Source organism: Anopheles maculipalpis, chromosome 3RL (assembly GCF_943734695.1).
Source record: "Anopheles maculipalpis chromosome 3RL, idAnoMacuDA_375_x, whole genome shotgun sequence".
NCBI classification, from domain to species: Eukaryota; Metazoa; Arthropoda; class Insecta; order Diptera; family Culicidae; genus Anopheles; species Anopheles maculipalpis.
This window is the reverse complement of record NC_064872.1, coordinates 49,669,732-49,688,745: the sequence shown is the minus strand read 5'-3', so window position 1 is coordinate 49,688,745 and position 19,014 is coordinate 49,669,732. Positions and strand designations below refer to the sequence as shown.

At 40.4% G+C, this 19,014-nt stretch overlaps 2 protein-coding genes across 2 annotated transcripts in view; one reads left to right on the top strand and one right to left on the bottom strand.

Annotated features, from left to right (window-relative positions):
* Nucleotides 1–3,225: 3,225 nt before the first annotated feature.
* LOC126562703 (UPF0046 protein C25E10.12) lies at nucleotides 3,226–4,303 on the bottom strand. Its single transcript, XM_050219270.1, has 2 exons — nucleotides 3,986–4,303; nucleotides 3,226–3,919 (listed from the first exon to the last, which is right to left on the bottom strand). The coding sequence occupies exons 1-2, from the start codon at nucleotides 4,251–4,253 to the stop codon at nucleotides 3,291–3,293; spliced, it is 897 nt and encodes a 298-aa protein (XP_050075227.1). The 5' UTR covers nucleotides 4,254–4,303; the 3' UTR covers nucleotides 3,226–3,290.
* Nucleotides 4,304–5,245: 942 nt separating this feature from the next.
* LOC126561242 (protein furry) overlaps nucleotides 5,246–19,014 on the top strand; it is a 38,392-nt gene continuing 24,623 nt past the window's right edge. The window contains exons 1-6 of the mRNA XM_050217194.1: nucleotides 5,246–5,474; nucleotides 11,558–14,439; nucleotides 16,090–16,170; nucleotides 16,253–16,575; nucleotides 16,725–16,907; nucleotides 18,729–18,872. Of these exons, the coding sequence (XP_050073151.1) occupies nucleotides 5,327–5,474; nucleotides 11,558–14,439; nucleotides 16,090–16,170; nucleotides 16,253–16,575; nucleotides 16,725–16,907; nucleotides 18,729–18,872 (3,761 nt within the window). The 5' untranslated portion in view covers nucleotides 5,246–5,326. The remainder of the gene's footprint in view (nucleotides 5,475–11,557; nucleotides 14,440–16,089; nucleotides 16,171–16,252; nucleotides 16,576–16,724; nucleotides 16,908–18,728; nucleotides 18,873–19,014) is intronic.

The window sequence follows — 19,014 nt, the reverse complement described above, 5'->3', positions numbered from 1 at the left end:
ACGCAATCACCAGACCCCAGAGAGACACAACGGTTTAAACATCGAATTCTTCAGGGATGCGGAATCCGACGTGCCAGATCATGTCATACTTATCAGATTATTGGAATCGACCAGTGGAAATGAATTACTAGTTCTGCTAACCAAATGGTTTAAGCGGTACCCAAATAACCTCAACGCACGACTGCTGTTCGTAGCACTCTTAGCATGAGCTACTGATCGTCATTTACCCCATTTTGTCCGTTGATCCAGTTCGAGTTTTGCAAGGCTAGGCCTGATCAACGGTCATCCTTTGCCGAATGTCATTTCCACCATCTGGATACTGGCGGCAAGTTCCGCTTGTACTGTTAACCCAACTTTTAACTTTGTTACTTTTAACCCAAGGTATTGGTTCCCCACTACATGCTGTCGGCCTGTTTGGGTTATAGGCCATTACCTGCGTACAGGGTTTTTCGACCTTAGGTGTGCTTAGGACTTTTCCTCGGTACCCCGTCGCCTAAGGTCTGCTCTCCAGTCATTTTCTAGTCGACTGGAGATTGCTAATATCCCACGGCATACCGCATTCCACATACTCACGCCTGTCCGCCATGCCAAACTTTGCCACTCATTAAGTGTCCATGCTCACCCTTGCAAGCTATGCAGTTTAATGTATTCTTACAACCCTGGTGTGACGGCTGTCCACACTGGTAGAGACACAGGCTCGATTTGTACCGTTCTCAGGGTAAATAGGACGGATCCCCTAGAACTGGTGATCTTAATGTTCGCCTCTTAGTTATGCCTATAGACTTTACGTATTTGGACGCAGGACAGGTCTATAGGGTCTACCGTCGTCTTACCTACCGCAAACCATACGCTTACGTTGTACAATATCGCTTTAAGGATATAAGCCTGCCATTCTATTGGACTCCTTGCTCACGAGCTTTTGTTCATAAGAGCGCTTATTCCTGTTTTCTTTCGGAACGGTGGTCTGCATAGCTGTGCTAGCAGTCTTCAGCCGTATCAGATTTATTGATTTCAGAAATAGATGCAACTAAAAACACAACAGAATGGAACGAATTGAGCTTTCACCCTAGATTTACCAACTGCAGCGTATTCTCAAATAAAATCTCTCTGTAAATCATATGTAACATTTGGTAAGTTCAGCTCAACGTATATATCGCTTTTTCTCAGGATAGGAGTTGCATATCCCAACTACAATCCAAGAGTTCATCCCAACTGTAGAGTAGAGCGGGCCTGTCAAAATCATTCACGTCTACTGAAGGTGCAGTTGGGTTCAATGCATATAATATTCTCTCTTCTTTTATGGCATGAGCCTACACAACAGCATATGCTTCCGTCTAGCACCAAGTGTGTGAAAAGGTTCCAATCTGTTCTATACGGGCACTGAGCTTGCTCTATTTGCAGATTGATATTCCCTATTGACGTATTTACAAAGACAGGCACTTGCCTGTTTATCTCAATCATGTCAATCAATTAAAGCCCTGACCATTTTGTAGATCCTGTCCCTCATTATTGGATATCTGGTTATTTTTGACTCATGTGCATCGTGTTAATTCCATTCAAAAGACTTATCTGATAATCGCCAATAATGTATATTCCTAGCATGTTATCTCAGCCCATTCTGTTCAAGCAATCCGTTTGGAATATCGCTATCTTCTGAGTTAAAACTAGTTGTATACATTAGATATGCACCAATCCATTTTGTCATTGAGGTTGATTCTTGGACTAATGTCTTTAGTCATGGTACGATTCAAATTTTTGTATTTTGTTAGAATAATTTTTACTTGCTGGAAGTTTTCGAGACGACACTTACTCTAAACATCTGTACTAACACTGTCGTTGTTTGCTTGCTTATTTAATATTGTTGGGAGAAAGCTCCCAACGATAGGTATATTGTGCTGCATTACACCGCAACCGCTATTTAATTCTCAAATTACCAATACTTCGATGCAAAGAAATATTTAAATTTGCGAAAGAAGAAAACCTGCTGAAAGAAGGTTTCGTGCAACTACATACATTGTTTGCAGATAAACAAGTCACATGTATAATTATGCAGACTAGGTAACACACACTCGCTCCCTTCAATTTGATTGGCTGATGGCGCTCTCACAGAACGAAGTATCCAAATTGATAAAACATTAGCTTTTTCTGATAGTACACCATATAAAGAAAATGTACGATAAATTCCCTCTTAGTTCCCGCGGTACATGTTATCTATCTTTTGGCCCCATTTGCTGAGAGGTGCTTTTCTAAATGGATGTAACGCTCTATAGACATACATTTTATTTTATGGTACAATTTATGTTTAGTTTATTGTAATTTGATATAAAAAACGATGTTAGTTAGTGCCGATAATAGCTACCAAACAGTGGCGTGTACTGTGTTTGAAAGAAAAGCAATCCGGAAGTAATTTTATAATAAATAGCACAATTGAACACAAACAGTCTTAGCGAGTTTTATTTAAAAGTATGAGCATCGTCAACGGCCAAGCTAGCAATACGGCCAGACCGTTATATCGGATTAAAAAATAATATTAACGGCCGAGTTCAATCCTCATTCGAACCCCCGAGGAAACCGCCAGTTTATTGAAAAACTTTTTTTTATTTAGACAAACAAAGTGAAATTTAATTTCACTAAAGCTTAATTATAACGTTTGCATCTGAAAGTAAAATTTAATCAATAGCAAGAACACCGCAAAAAACGAGCATCATTAATATATAACATAGAGGAAAAAAGCTTGAGCAATCTTTGTTCCTACTGTTTGTATAATCCTATCTTGACACCGTATAAATAAGGAACATATATATAAGATAGTTTACAGCTAAATTTAAGACTATATGTGGCTTCTATGTATTTCCTTTATCAGAATTTTATAGTGAAAGCTAATTGGCATGACTAAGAGCTACTTGTTCATTGTGCTGTTTGTGTTGAGGTTGTTTGACATAAATTAGTTCCGTATTTTTTGTCTTTATTGCCATTCCAAGGCCCCTATCATATTTCCTTTTGCTCTGCTAAGAAAGAGAAAAATGAGAGAATTTTTGTAGGAAAAAAATCCCAATGTAAAATAATACCTTTGTTTCGTTTCTCGGGGATGAACCTTTGGTTCTTTAAGTTTTGTGATCATTATTATCCACCGACGTTTTAAGGCGCTAGATGTCTTTTGCCTGTTACACACTCTCGTCGTATTTGAACCAACATACTAGAATATGGTGTAACCAAATAGGATGTTCAGTGCATGTCATGGTATGGCACGGTTAGCCGCTTTTAACACGGTAAATTTTCGTCGATCGTGCTTAGTCGTCTTTGGTTCGACCTTTCGGCAGAGTCACATCGAAAACGATGGGTTGATTGTTGGGCAGGTAGTTTATGTCGCACGTTGAAGCGTTGACGAAGATTATCCTCCCATCGGAAGTGATACCGTAGCCTTCGTGAACATGGCCGAAAACGTGATACTTTGGCTTGACCCGCTGCTGCACCGTGGCTAGCAATTCCACACATCCTGCCCGCACTCCCGAACAGCAAAGATCACCGTGTCCAACGGGCGGTGTGTGTGTCACCAGTATGTCCACGCTCTCCGGTATCTGTTCCCATTTTTCAAGACATGCCTGACCGCGCTTGACGTTGAACGCCCACTTGCAGAACTCGGGTTGCCAGGGTGTGCCGTAAATCTTTAAACCGTACAGTTCGATGCACTCATCCTGCATGTAGGTACAGTTGCTCAAATATTGTCGAATGTTTTCCGTTTTGACGGCTTCCGCCAAGCTTTCCTTCGAGTTGCCTAGCGTGGGTATTTCGTCTAGCAGCGTGGAACCTGTTTTCTTGCAACAGGCACTTGCATTTTGGAACGGATGGGTGAAGGTATGGTCGAAACTAAGCTCATGATTGCCGGCAATCACCAGCTTGTGCTTGTGCGGTAGTTTTTCTGCGAAAGAAGGAAGGCACATTTAAGCGCTACGATTGCATAAAGGAAACGAAAATCACAACATACTTAGCCATTCGTTAAAGTCGATCACCTCATCCAGTTTGCCACACCGGGTAAAGTCTCCTGCGTGAATAAAAATATCGCCTTCGGGAATGTCGAACTTGATGTGATGCGTCAGCGAATGGGTATCGGACATGCAGACGACGCGCACCTTGTTCGCTGGCACGTCTGCCGTTGGCGGCTTTGTGTTGATCTTTATCACACGCTGTGATTTCGAAATTTCCTTCCATGCGGACGTTGGATCGTTCGTTAGCGGGTGAATATCAATCTTCATAGCCAAGGAAGCTTTTGTTTGTAGTTGGAACTCCTGCTGTCGGACACTTGCGAAATTTTTGCACCCTTGACGTATATATTGCTCGCTTGGCGGAAGACGAAGCACTTGCCGCCACGACCCGGCATGGAAATGTTGACACTGTTGCTGTCATGCAAATCATGGTTGGTGAAACAACACAAACATGAGTTGGCTTTGTTTGATTTCGGTAGCCTTAACACGCTATAGAGGACGTTTTTAAAAATGTACGTATTGATATTTTGACTTTTTTGTACTGTACCTGGGTCACTATAAACCAGAGTATCTGCTGAAGGCGAAGAGCTTCACAAAACCCTGCCCTGCGTGATTTATTGCAAACCTTTTTGGTTTTGTTTATTTGTAGAGGCTTTGAGCCTGCGAGACTACATCCGCCTCTCATTTATTGCACATTGATGCGTGAAAGTTCTATGGGCACGAATCAGGGAAATCGTTTCCACCGTTGAAGACAAAATTGCAGAACGCCATCAAACACCTCGCTTGATAAAAGGTAATAGACGTTTATTTAGCAGCGGTGATGTTTCGCTGTTGCAAACAAGAGTTTGTGTCAAAATATGTGCACTGGGTATGTCGACCGTAGGTTGTTTACAAAAACAGCTGATTCTTGCAAAAGCCGGTCGCAGCTTAAAAAGCATGAAAATAGATTTTGCTCAAGTGTGAAATGAAGTAAATCCTTGATCAGCAATGCACATCTTTCCACGCTGTATTACTATAAGCAGAAAATAAATGAATATCGTGCAGCTTTGCAGATAAGTAAACAACAATCAGCTGTTCGTGTACTGTCAGCCAGGAGGAATGGGCGAATGATGATGCGAGGGAAACTGTCATCGGGAATGTTTTTTTTTTCTTCTCTCTGTTTTGTAGCTGTCAGAGATTTGACAAGTAAAAAAAAAATACAGAGCATCAAGAAGAGGAAAAAGTTTCAAATTAACACAACATAGCCAACCCAGACGTTCGATCAATAGTGAAAAGTGAAAAGCGTGTGTTCATTGTTTACCAAAGCACAGTTATTGCTTATAATTCACGTAGCGGGGATTTGCATGCAGACCGACCACCGTTTCGACGGTCGTCGTGCAACCCGTAATCGCACAATGCAGCGCGAATGTACTGACGATGGGATGGATACGGCCGACAATGGCGAAGACATTCCGTCCACAAGCAGTACAAATTTAGCATCCAGCAGTACAGGTAAGGAGGTGCCGAACAAAACTGAATCTCCAGCCAAACTATTACGGCCAGGGCTGCTGTAAATTTCAAAGCAATGGCGGTCAACGCATGTACCAAAAAGACTGGAACTGCAGCTACTTCCGTACCTTTTGATATTTTGTCGATACAGTAGCATGCAACCATTAGGGAGATGTATCCAGCAAAATCGGAATTCCGGTTTGGAGACGATTGACGTAACTTTGCGCAGTATTGGGAAAGTGTTTCAATTGCATTCTATTCGCTTGGAAAAGTTCTTCTAAATCGCAATGACGTAAATTTGGGACCACCTCACGCCACCATTGTTTACATTCTACGCTTTGTTTTGCTGATGCATGTCGCACGGCCCAAAGGGTAGAATGATAATATTACGCCCCTTTGGCTGCAGCGTTTCCTGCGGTGAGAAGAGTATAGAATCGTTTTGTTGAATGATTTGTCGTTGCACAATGATTTATTTTTCGTAGCTAAATTCGTGTAAATGACGTGATGTAACTAAATCAAGCTAGTGGTATGGCTCAATACTTGATTGTCTGTAGGACATCTCTTTTTCGGGGCCCATCAGTGATGTTACACACGTTTCGATGGCTTCAATTCTAGTGAATTGATGTTAGTAAACAAAAATAATCGAGGTAAAGTACACTTAACAAAAAATGGACTAATTTTACGACTTTTCATGTCATGGTCCCAACGATTATACATCGTTATACAGCAGAATCATGCCGATCATGCCTTTTATGTACAGACAGAAGTGGATCATATTTCAAACAAACTAAGCAAACGTTTGTGCACGCCAGGTTTCAAATGTCCACGCACATATCTTAAGCAACGGATCTTCCGCTTCAGTCTTGATCAAAGCGTACGCCTGACAACGAAAATTTTCATTTAATGTCTCCGTTTGTCCTTTGACTCTGGTTCAGTTGTCGAATTCAGTGTGTTGAGGGCCTCATCATTCTATGCAGTTAAGAGCCTGACAACATTTTACGTCTATATGTCGGCGGCGCTAGCAACGCTATTCCCGAGTGAATAAATCGAAAATGATCAGGATTTGCTTTGGGGTCTGGAGGAAAACTAAAAGAAGAGTGAGGGTCACGTTCTAAAATTCCTTGTGATAGGGTAAGATATGTCGCCTTCATTACTGTTACCAATTATAAGAGCAAGACGACAGGTTGATGCTGAAGATCATTTGGACAAAATACATCTTCTCCTTGAGTATGTATGTATTGAAAATGTACACTAAGACATGGGAATAACAGAGAAAATCCTAAAAAATTGATAGATATTATACCAAGAAAAAGTGGCTTCATTGTTTCACAACATTAAGTCCAACATGTAAACGGATCTGACAGAACTTGATGTCCAAAACTGGCAACATCCATGCCAATCTGGTGTTGTAGATATGAGTAGCAAAGAACATCCATTGTTGTGACAAAATTTTCTTAAATGTTGCATGTCGTTTGTATGCACATTTTTGAGCTCAAGAACATCGTCTGTTTGTTGGCTTAACGACATGGTACAGATCACGCCGGCTATGTAATGGATCATACCACTGGGAAACGCTATGATTAGATCCACGTTCCTGCCATGTGAATACCAACGCCGCTGTCCCCCAATCCATTGAACAGACTTAAATTGATGTCGTCTAGTTTCCTGGTGACCATCAGTTTGATATTACTGGCCGTTTAGGCAAATTATATGCTGGACAAGATCTTGTTATTGTTATACACGATCCGCAGGCAAAGTGATCAAACCACGTTTTAAATAATTTTTCAATCGAACAATGTAATGTACAGGAAAACCTTTTTTGACCAAGATAGAGTATCAAGTGGTCGATAATTGATATACATTCAGCGAGATTTCCAAAGTGGTTCGAATTCCACAATTCGAGGTAAGGCTCGAATAGTTTATAAATTGATAGCAAAATTCACGCATAACGCAACAACATAAGGCAACTGTCGAAGCAACTACGAATTGAAAAATGAAAAGACCTTCTGTTAGGGATCTCAACGAAAAAAACCCGTGAAAAGTGCCATGTTGTTGAACATGTTGCAAAACATATTCAATAACGATAAACAAAAGTTGAAAATAGTTACAACTTGCTCAATTCATCTGACGCTACAACTAATTCCTGCAAACCGATCACAGTCGAGCGTTTATCGTCGTGCGTCAAACCTTTATCCGGGCATTTCTGGCTGATGCATAGAAGCCAGAAAGCCCATGATATTACAAAACAACCTGTGAAGCCTGTGAGTCCAATTTAAAAACAAATGCTGCCACTATATATAAGCTCAATCAAAACTGATATTTAATCACAAGTTTTTTATATATTTTATTTAGTTATTAGACTGTTTTATAAATGACTCGGCGCACCAAAGAATGGGCATATGACTATGGTACATATGACTTTACCGAATCCTTGGTTAGTACTTCCTCTACTATGAACAAGGTGTTTAACAATAAAAATGCTGAGCTCTGATTTTAGTGTTTTTTTTTCTAAGACCACAAAATTACTTTCAAGTTAAAGGGATTGTTTTCTATAAGTTCTATATATAATTAAAGTAAACTTAAACCCTTGCTCACATCTTCTTAACGATATGTCTTTAACCGGGTTGTTCTGTGAAACTGGGTGAAATAGTGTTGATTGGAGAAGTATAATCGAACATTAGTTAATCTGGTAGTATTGTTGGCAGCGTTGGTTGTATTGTTTTTGTGCGTATGGCGACGTTTGTCGGTAGCGGTGATGTACCTTCGTCTTTATCTCTTGAACCATCATCTCTGCTTTGCTTTCGCTGTCGATGGTTTGGTGTAAACGATAGATAACAACATTATACCGTGACGCGCACGCCGATGTTGTGATGTTCGTACGTGCAAAACGCTTCCCCATGCGATGTGTATAGTCATGTGTTTCTCAGACACATGTTAGACTGCCTCTCTCTCTGTATGCGTTTATTTTTTTTTGCGTCTGATGCCGTAAGGTTTGTGAGATTATTTTTCTTCCGGTCAGTATATACGCACCCGCAGTACGCGTAAACCGTTGACAAATTGATTCGTTCCGTGTGAAAACAAAAGAAAAATCGCTACCTTTGTATTTAAAAGGACATTTGCTTAGCGTAGGTTTGATGGAAATGGAAACAAAGAATATTATCAATATTAAGTAACCAGTTATTGGTACCCGTGTGTTTATCAAGATGTCTAATCTGTACTGGTTATGCGTTAACTTTTATCAGCTTTCAAGATGAGAGATGAAAATGTACCAGGTGTGCAGGTTGCATTTTTAAATACAGAGCGTTTGCGAAGTTGCGAGTGTGACCAATAATTTTTAGTAATTTTTGTATGAATTTTTAATTTAGTTGCGCTGCGCATTAACAACATGTGTGAAATTAAATTTGCTTGAACCTCACCTAACCATAGTGAAGAACAGGAAGATTCGTTTCGTGCCGAGCTACATATATGAATGAAATGTTATGTATCTAGACTGTGTTTTGTTGCTGATATATTGCCAATATAGAAAAAAAACAGCCCAAATCGAGGCAGACACACTTTCATCATCATAATCAGCATCGTCATCATCGTGAAGATGCCAGCGAATAGCGTTACAAATGATAGAACAGTATGAGTGGATCGTATCACGACAGTAGATTTGTTGCTGTATGATTTGATATGCGATTTTCCCGTCTAATACGTGTATCCGCAGGTTCCGTATAGGTAATATAGTGCCACTCTGAACCGTCTACCAAGCGATCGAAGTCATGAGCAATAATCGAACAGGGGTTCGAACGATTTTAGATCTCGCTCACGAACGAAAGTGTTGGTTAGGAATTATTCCTGTTGCGGTACATAGTGAACTAGTTACGTGTGTATATTTTTTAAACAGAAAAAAATAGAAACATCCCACAGTACATCAGCGTGGTGGACTGTTTGGTTTGGTGCTAAAAATGGCACCTTACACGGGACATAACTAGCTCTGCTTCCTTCTTCTTTCCCGATCTCCGTCTGATAGAAAGGGAAAAGGGTGGTATTTGGTTCCGTTTGGCTTCCTTGCGGCCGTCCACCGTTCTTCACAGTGATGGTTTGTGCTGTGTAAGGTGATGTTGCGTACTCTTTTACATTAGCATCGGTCAGCAAGCGATCAGGTGCCGCGTTCTGTTCAAGCCGGAAGAGTCTCAACACGGGTAGCATAGTGGAATGTACGCAGGTGATCGGTTAGGATCGGTTCGTTATCAGTTCTTTTATAGGCCGGTGTAGAAGTGTGCCAGAGAAGTGTTAGTCAAAGCATTGTTTATGTTTGAACGCGGCAGCTTGCCTGGAAAATTGCTTAGAATAGTGGCTCGTTTTGGGCACGCACTTGCACTACTGTCCCCTACACGTGAGTATACATTCTAAGCTAAGCCACAAAACGTGTGTGAATTGAAAATTTGTTCAAATACTACTCAAATACTATGCGTATCACACACACACACACTTAGTACAGTGAAATCATAATTTATTATGGAAAGATTGTACAATTCACGCAAATAAGCATGAATTATTTGTGGCTCTAGTTCCACATTACCCTGTCGAATGATAGCTATAATGAGTAAACAGTGAGAACAAAATGTGATTGAAGAAAAAGCAAAAACAGTCCTGGATTGGACCCAGACTTAGAAGGGCCGCAAACTATGTCCTACGTAATTTTGTTCTATGGGTTGTTGGATGGCTATTTTTGAAATAGCGCACGTGCTGTATATGTTTCGGTAATGAATGTTTATTTGTCTTGTTCGCATATTGCAAAACGCGGTACACGCTGTTGAAAAAAAGAAAAATATAAAAAGAAATGTTTTTTTTTAAATTGAATTTTTCATTTTTACTTTTCCTCTGCCATTACACTCAAGCGAAAAAGATCAAAGAGCATTTATTCGTCTACACCGATTTTAATTCGTGTTTGATGCCGTCGTCACATTGAACATGATTGGAAAAATGAGCTTTATTGACCTATGGAGCTGTATCCTGCACAAAAAAAAATGCTATCACATTTTTCCAACAGAATAATAACTATAACTGGACAGAATTAAACCCTGTCGTGTGGACGTGTGGATGATGGACACTGTAACTATTTATCGATTGTGGCCCATGTACGTTGTCACACTACTGGCTGGCCGCTTTATTTGCCACTGTCTGGGGGTTTAGGAATTAGCAAGAGTCACGTGGCAACGTGGGACGCAATTCAAATACTTCCGTTTATCATCCGCTCCGTTTACTACTACTACGGTGTTGACAGAAAGGTGTTATCGATTAATTTTAGGAACCTGGGGTGGTTCTGCGGTAGCATCTGTTCCAGTCATAAATGAACTTTCCTGAAGAAAGGTAGTACAATCCTCACTGGATAGGCCCTTAAAATAACAATAATGTGTATTCATCGTTTATTCTGCATACATATAACAACCCTAAAATGTGTTGAGTGGAAACAACCGAATGTGGAAGAACGTTTCCGATAGTTACAAAACTGTAAGCAATGTACGGATTTGTGGTGCAAAATTATAATCATACTATGGATGTTAAAGTAAATAACAAACATAAAATTCATTTAAAAGTTATTTAATGATGGATCGCAGCCAACGAACATAAAATATTAAATGATAAGGTTAAACAATATTATAAAAGTTACAAGTGAACGTTGATATTTAAAAAAAAAAATGGTATTAAATGGTGCTTCGCGTATTACTCGTGTTTCAAAACCATATTAGTTTATGATTTTTTGTAGTTTATATTTTTTATGATTTTTGTAACATCGAAATGCGAAATTAAATTCAAGAATTAGTTACTTATGTTCAATTCTGTAAGTCCTTGACGTATCAAATTGAATTTTATACACACATTGTGTATATTATACTTGGAATATTTTATTGTAATGCGCCACTAAATGATACCAGCGATCAATCAAATAACTATGAAAGCAGAATTTTGACTAGAACTGCAACATTGATTTAGTTTAAAAATAAACTTAAGCAACTGAAGCAAAGTTTGGCCAGAAAATGTAAATCTTACGCCACACAAACATAAAGTTTTAATTTACAATTTGCTTTCTCTTTTAGAATCTCAACACAGCGAACCTACCAATGTGGGAATAAATCAACCACAGCAAAACGCTACCCAGCATGAATCTACAGGATCCCCTAGCGGTGGTGCTGTGGGTCCAACATCCGACAGCGTACGAAGCACGCCGAAGCTTAGCCACGATCGTACGTCAAAGAATGGATCTCAAATGCAACTCTCGCAGTTGGCACCAGCAGTTGCCAGCGGTACAGCGGGCCTTGCTGGCGCGAACAGTTCAGCAGTAGACGATGGGGACACTATTACCGTGATCGAACGCCCGGTTAACATTGAAACTTCCGAAGCATCTAAATCACCCCTAAGCGCATCCACCACCGCCACTTCGATGCGACTTAGCCTATTGCCTTGGAATAGCCATAACCGATCAGCGCTCCTTTCGGGTACAGGCAGTGGCAGTGGTATGGCGGCCACAATCGATATGATGGCTGCGTCGGATGGAACGCTGCGCCCGGGGGAAATTGTAATGCGTACCCTGTTTACAGACTTTACGGTGCAGGCGGAGAAGAAAATTGAAAGCGTGTTGTTAGATGGTTCCGACAAAAATTTGCCAAAGCTGTTGCAGCGTGGAGAAGACTATCAGTTTGATCAGCTTCTGCAAGCACTTGGCTCGGTAGCGGAACACTGTCTACCGTCGTTGCTGAAGGCACTGCTCGCATGGCACAAGCATCAAATATGCGACAAAAACATAAAACGAGACCTGCAAACGGGAGTAAGCTCCACCACACACCATCCGGCAAACAAATCAGGCTTGGACTTAGATTATCAACTGTTGCGGCGTGAGGCAGCAGTAGAATTCATTTTCTGTCTCGCACTCATCGAGATTCTGCGCCAATTTCCGTTCCATCCGGGACATGACGATATAACTAAACAGATTGAGAATCTTGCCTTTCGCCAGTTTAAGTACAAGGAAGGTGCACAGACGGCACCGAACGCAAACGACTGCTATCGTATCGCTGATCTTTATGCGGAGGTAGTCGGTGTCCTGGCTCAGAGTCGATTTTCCTCCGTACGGAAAAGATTCATGACCGAGCTAAAGGAACTGCGCAACAAGGAACCGAGCCCATTCACGACGCACAGTATTATCAGCTTGCTGATGGGAATGAAGTTCTTCCGCGTGAAGATGGCCCCCATCGAGGAGTTCGAAGCATCGTTCCAGTTTATGCACGAATGCGCACAATACTTTTTAGAGGTAAAGGATAAGGACATTAAACACGCGATGGCTGGCCTGTTTGTGGAAATTCTAGTGCCCGTAGCAGCAACGGTGAAGAATGAGGTGAACGTACCGTGCGTAAAGAACTTCATCGATCTGCTGTACTCGCAAACGCTGGACGCGTGCACCAAGTCTAAACACAAGCTGGCTCTGTTCCCTTTGGTGACGTGTTTGCTGTGCGTTTCACAGAAATCTTTCTTTCTCAGCAACTGGCATTGCTTTCTCGCAATGTGCCTCAGCAATCTGAAAAACAAAGATCCCAAAATGAGTCGAGTTGCGCTGGAATCGTTGTACCGTTTGCTGTGGGTATACATTATCCGCATAAAGTGTGAATCAAATTCGGCCACTCATTCTCGTTTACAAAGCATCGTAAACTCACTCTTTCCACGTGGCTCAAAAGCGGTGGTTCCACGCGACACACCACTGAATATATTTGTGAAAATCATTCAATTTATCGCACAGGAACGGCTCGACTTTGCAATGCGAGAGATCGTGTTCGAGCTGCTGTGCGTGGGTCGTCCGATCAAGATCATTATGACTCCGGAGCGAATGAGCATCGGTTTGCGAGCGTTCATGGTGGTAGCGGACTCACTGCAGCAGAAGGACGGCGAACCTCCGATGCCCCGTACGGTAGGTGTTCTCCCGTCTGGCAATACGTTGCGCGTGAAAAAGACCTATCTGAACAAAATGCTTACCGAAGACACGGCGCGTAGTATCGGAATGTCAAACTACTTTCCACACGTGCGGCGCGTGTTTGTAGACATTTTGCGTGCGCTTGACATCCATTGCGGGCGTCCCCTGATGATGACGGTAATCCAGAATCAAAACAAAGAATTCGACGAAATGTTGACTGGCGAACGGAAGCCACGCATCGATCTGTTCCGCACGTGCATTGCTGCCGTGCCACGTCTTACACCCGACAATATGACTGGTCACGAATTGGTCGATATGCTGTCCCGTTTGACGATCCATATGGACGAGGAGCTGCGAGGCTTGGCCCATCAATCGTTACAAACGTTGGTGTGCGATTTTCCCGAGTGGCGCCAAGATGTGATCCAAGGGTTCAGTCAATTTTTGGCACGAGATGTAGTGGACACGTTTCCACAGCTGTTGGACAACGGTTTGCGAATGCTGTACGCATTTCTAACCGTTTGGCGTAATTTGCTCGGCACGGGAAGCAATAGTAACAGTAACAACAATACGCTTAACACAAAAGGAACCGGTGGAGCTACTTTAGCTCCTTCCGGGCAACTAGTAGGTGGTTTGGGTGGGATAGGACGTGCAGCGAATCAGCAAGATTTGGGACTGTTAAAACCAAACCATCCACAGACAGCTGTAAACGCATCGCTCAACGCGGCTACCATAAACTCCAATTCCAGCGGAAGTTCGGGCATTTCTTCCATCACCCAAACGACCACCATTACTGCGGGAGCTATCGGGGGAGTTGGTACGAGCAGTAGTAGTGGCATTGGTGGCACCGCTGGCGGAGGGAGTACTGATTCGGCGACAGCCGGTAGCAGTGCAACTGGTGGCAAGAAAGGTCACGAGCTACCCTTAGCAACGACAATGCATATGGTGGAAGGATTAGCGTTGGTTATGCTGTGCAACTGTCGATCACAACCACGCAAGTTTGCGGTTAGCATATTGAAGGAGGTAAGTGATTTACATTGTCGATTTGATTGATTACAGTTCTAACTTGCTCATGCACAAGCGCTAGAGATGTTGTAGAGATTCTGTTCGATTGTATATTTCTCGCTGTAAAAAAGTGCACCATACAGTTTAAAAAAAAAAATTTTGTAACTATGCAAAGTGAATTACTCTGTGCCAAAGAATTGCCCTTACAGAGTATCTTTTCAAATGTTGATAATATTTTATTTTTAGTTACATTGGTCATGCATGGTAAAAGTGAAACTAATATGGTTTTCTAAGCAGTTTTATAAAAAACAAAAGCTGAGATTTCCTGCCTTGTAAAATAATTTTTTTGCATTGTAAATGTTTTCTCTAGAAAATGGCCTTAAACGGCCATCAAAATCCCAGTTAAAATTCGATAACTGATCATTGACCTTAGGAATGAAGATAAAAGTTTGTCAGTAAGTGTAGGCACTCGCAGTAAGTAATAGCTCGCAATTTTTCAAATGTGATTCATACCTCGTACAAGACAAAAGCCTTGGAGACTTCTCCCCTTAGAGCTCGCAAATTTAAGCTCACCAAACTTTGCAAACGCATTATCTTACGGGGAATTGAACAAAATCCTGAGTTTGTCACCGTCAAACTTGTAGATAGCCTGAAACTGTGTACAAATATCATAGTCAGTTTGCAAAGTACAGAATGTTATCAAGAATTTTCAGAAGGAATTTCAAGCTACTTTGCACGGAAGGAGCCGGTAAGTGCGGTTAGATAATGCCTAAAACTTCTTGGTCAAACCGGATGAGTTTTGGTAGATGTTTATAATCGCGGACGAAATAAATATAATATTTTCGATTCAGACAACTTGGTGAGAGTGTGATACAATCCAAATACTCATTTATTTATTTTTTTCAAACCGGATGAGTTTTGGTAGATGTTTATAATCGCGGACGAAATAAATATAATATTTTCGATTCAGACAACTTGGTGAGAGTGTGATACAATCCAAATACTCATTTATTTATTTGTTTTAGTTAACACCAAGTTGACGGCTCTTGGCCTTATGCTTAATCCATGGTTAATACTCAATAAAATCCTACAATTCTGCAGCCGACTGAGAAGCATGGTGGCGCGATCATGTTATGATTTTGGTGCCTTTAGTGCTTTAGAGAGGTGCTTTGGGGCACCAAAAACTTGACGTTCATTGATTTTACAATGGATCGATTCAAGTATTTAGACATTAACATACTTCTGTAAGATAAATTGAAAGCAAGTGCTGTAAAATTGAGTCATTATTTTGAGCGAAAAATTCGAGAACCCTTGATTCAGAAATAGAAACTAGCTGAAAAGGATTCAGATGCAAGAATGTGAGAAAATTTCCTCTGAAAACACTAAAACATTACTTTCCTGGTGAAAAGGCAGAGCGTATATGCAGCGTAAATTCTTTGCTGTACGGACGAATTTTGTGTAACGAGTAGGGATTAGTCAGGCAAACGTTAGAAAAGAACGAAACAAGATAGAACAAGACGGAAAAAACGAATTAGATAATGTTTTTTTATTTTATTTGTATGACGCTCTACGAGAAATATTGTCGTGCGCAGATAATGTGCTGTACAAAATATACTACAAGAATCTCGTAGCATAATATTTATGGTTATTGTTGTTGTTTGCTTACAGGTGAAAGTGTTGAAGAAGCTTTTGGGCATTCCAGAAACAGAACCGGCTTTGATTGATGTTATCGATAAATGCTGTCCGCAGGTGAATATATCTTTGATTAAATTTTCTCCAAATTTTCTCCAAAGTGTCACATTTATCATATTGTTTGCTTTTGTATTCGTAGGCTCTTGAGAAATGTCTGCACATGCTTCCGCAGACTGATCGAACGGCAATGCTGAACGCAAACGTGATCGACCTGCAATGGATTGTGGACCGCAATAGTGGCGTGTGGACAACCGGCCATGTTGAGGAATCAACCAAAGCGTCCACCTTGACACTTTGCCTATCACAATCTGCCCTTGGCCAAGCGTACGATCCGTGGAGTGTGTGTTTGTTCGGATTCATGGAGCGGACGCGCGTTTTACAACATTGCCCATCGGTTGTGGCTCAAGCGTGGCCTATATGTTATCAACGAGTAACGAGCTTGTTCAACGTGATAGATCCAACGTATGTAATAACCGATGTAAACCATTTCATTAAACCTTTCCAAAGGGCATCCTAACTTAGTTTCTACTCGTAGCACAAATCACACAACTGTATTCTATATTTACTTATTTCAATGACGGTTTATTCTGGACCTTTTTATCTCATTGCAGCCCAGTAAGTGACAATCGTGCATCATTACTTCGTAGTTCGGCACCAACAAAAAAACCACCCTCTGAGGCACAACGGGACTCGTTGGCACATCTGTGGAAAAATCAGGTCGCATTGGCAATGCGCCTTATTCCACAGATGCCCAGTGTTGCCGTGCGATGCGCTTCACCCGATCTCAGCTTAAGGTGAGTGTCGTCCGTTGGGTGTGCCAACCTTTGCCCAAGGATTCTGCGTAGGTTTGACACTATTTACTGCATTCGAAATATTGTCTGATTCAAGGAACTTTCCATCTTCGATTGCAATTTACGTACATTTCTTCTTCTTTCCACAATATGTGTCGTGATGAGTGTCGATTGTATGTTAAATAATGATGGTCTCGTAAACGATAGTGTGAACCTCTTCTCAGACTGCATTTTTTTTTATAATTTTGGTTTTCAAGTGGATTTAGCTAGTTGTAATCACTTCCTATTAGGTTATAATTTACACTATTGCTAGTTATTTTTAGCGTGTGTGTGTTTATGTTTTGGTAAAATGCAATTATGTTATTTGTGATGTGATTCCTTATTTTGTGTACACAATTGTACTTTATGTTTGTTGATAAAAATGAAAAATGGGAATAATGTTTGACGTGTATATTGACATGGGCTTAGCTACGTATAGTTCGCGCTAGATTTCACAAAGATTTATGTGAAAAATTACACATAATTGATTGGAATTATAGAATTACCAAATTATAGACGCTTTCTTTGTTGATTGTGATTGTTCTGAAATTGCAAAGACACATTCACTTGATAATTTAACTAACTACACAGCCGACATGGCAATCTTTTGCTCAGTCACTATCATTTCAGACTTTCGGTTGTGTTTTACTACTTTCAGTTTTTTTTTTCCACTAATATTTTACTCATTCAGTCACTACTTTACGCTACTGTCTCATGCAATACATCAGCAAATGTACTCTGTTCCACTATCATAACAATGGTGTAAATAACGAATGAGTTCGTCGTGTTGCTTTCTGCACTCCACTTTGATACATTTTAAAAATTGCACAACATCCAACGTTACAGACTTTGAATTCTCATATTTTGTAAAAAAAATCAAAATTACCGGCATTTAAAAAAAATCATTTTTCTACAATTACACGTTGTAGGCGACAACATAAATAATACTGGATTCGGCGGTTTATTTCATTGCGTGTGTTTTAGTGTTTGTGTGGTTTATCTAGGGTATTCAGAGGATACTATCCAACTTGTGTTGTAATCTTTAGTTTTGAACACTTATCCCATAGAGAGGGCTCAACAATTATCATCCTTGCTTTAAAAATTACTGTAAAATACAATAAATTTCATATATAACATGAACGTCAAAACGTTCAATACATTTAATTGCACTATTACGGTGTAGGTACGGTGGTAAACACATTTGGCCTGTTCGTTTTTGTTTTTGTAATTTTCAGGAAACCACCAATTTTAGCAGAAACCATTAAAATGTTTGATTAGCGACGTTGAACGACTATAACACTTAAAGTATGTTTTTCTTTCATGTTTCTTCTCTGTATGTCGACGCGTCATATCCTGTCAATCGAACAACAAAATTCACCGTTTATCGACCTCTACTACTGAAACATAACTACTATTCAACATAACTTCTTTACAACTCCTACATGAAAAATATTATTAACGAAAAAAAACAAACACTAACTTTGATGTTTTTTCCACTTTAATCTTGTTTATTTATTTGGAACAAATTTTACTGCCTTTATAATATGTGATCATTTTTGTATCGGTTTTTTTTCTTAATAATTTTAACGATCAAATTGGCTTGTTGGTTAAAAACTGATAATAACAAACATTAATGTAAAAATTGTGTGACGATAACCGCTCCAATGTAAATTTGGTCATTCGTAATGATAATGTTGTGACCATTAACTCCCAAATACGTGCTTTAAATCGGAACATGTTCACCGTTCGTACTGAAATACAATTCCTACTTCGCAACTCTCTCAGTCTGCATGATCAGTCGGATTCCCGCTCGTTGTCCGACTCGTTGGACAATATACCGTCATCCGTGTTTGGACCAGAAGGAATCGTGACACGCTTCACCCTACCTCTATCCTATGGTCGCAAAGATGCCAGACATAAGAGACAAGGGTAACGTTTATTTTCTTTTCTTTTTTCCGGCATAGTTTTACAAACTTTTACTTTTTGTTTTCGTCTTTCGTTCTTTGTTCATTCATTATGATTTTAATTCGTTTTCATTTGTGTTTCATGTGCGATCATACTTTGCGTTTTA

Bases quoted from the DNA above. Each gene is read 5' to 3' on its own strand.
- LOC126562703 (XM_050219270.1), bottom strand. From the start codon at position 4,253: ATGAAGATTGATATTCACCCGCTAACGAACGATCCAACGTCCGCATGG. The intron at 3,920-3,985 runs GTATGTTGTGAT...CTTCTTTCGCAG, and splicing joins CGACTTTAACGAATGGCTAA to AAAAACTACCGCACAAGCAC.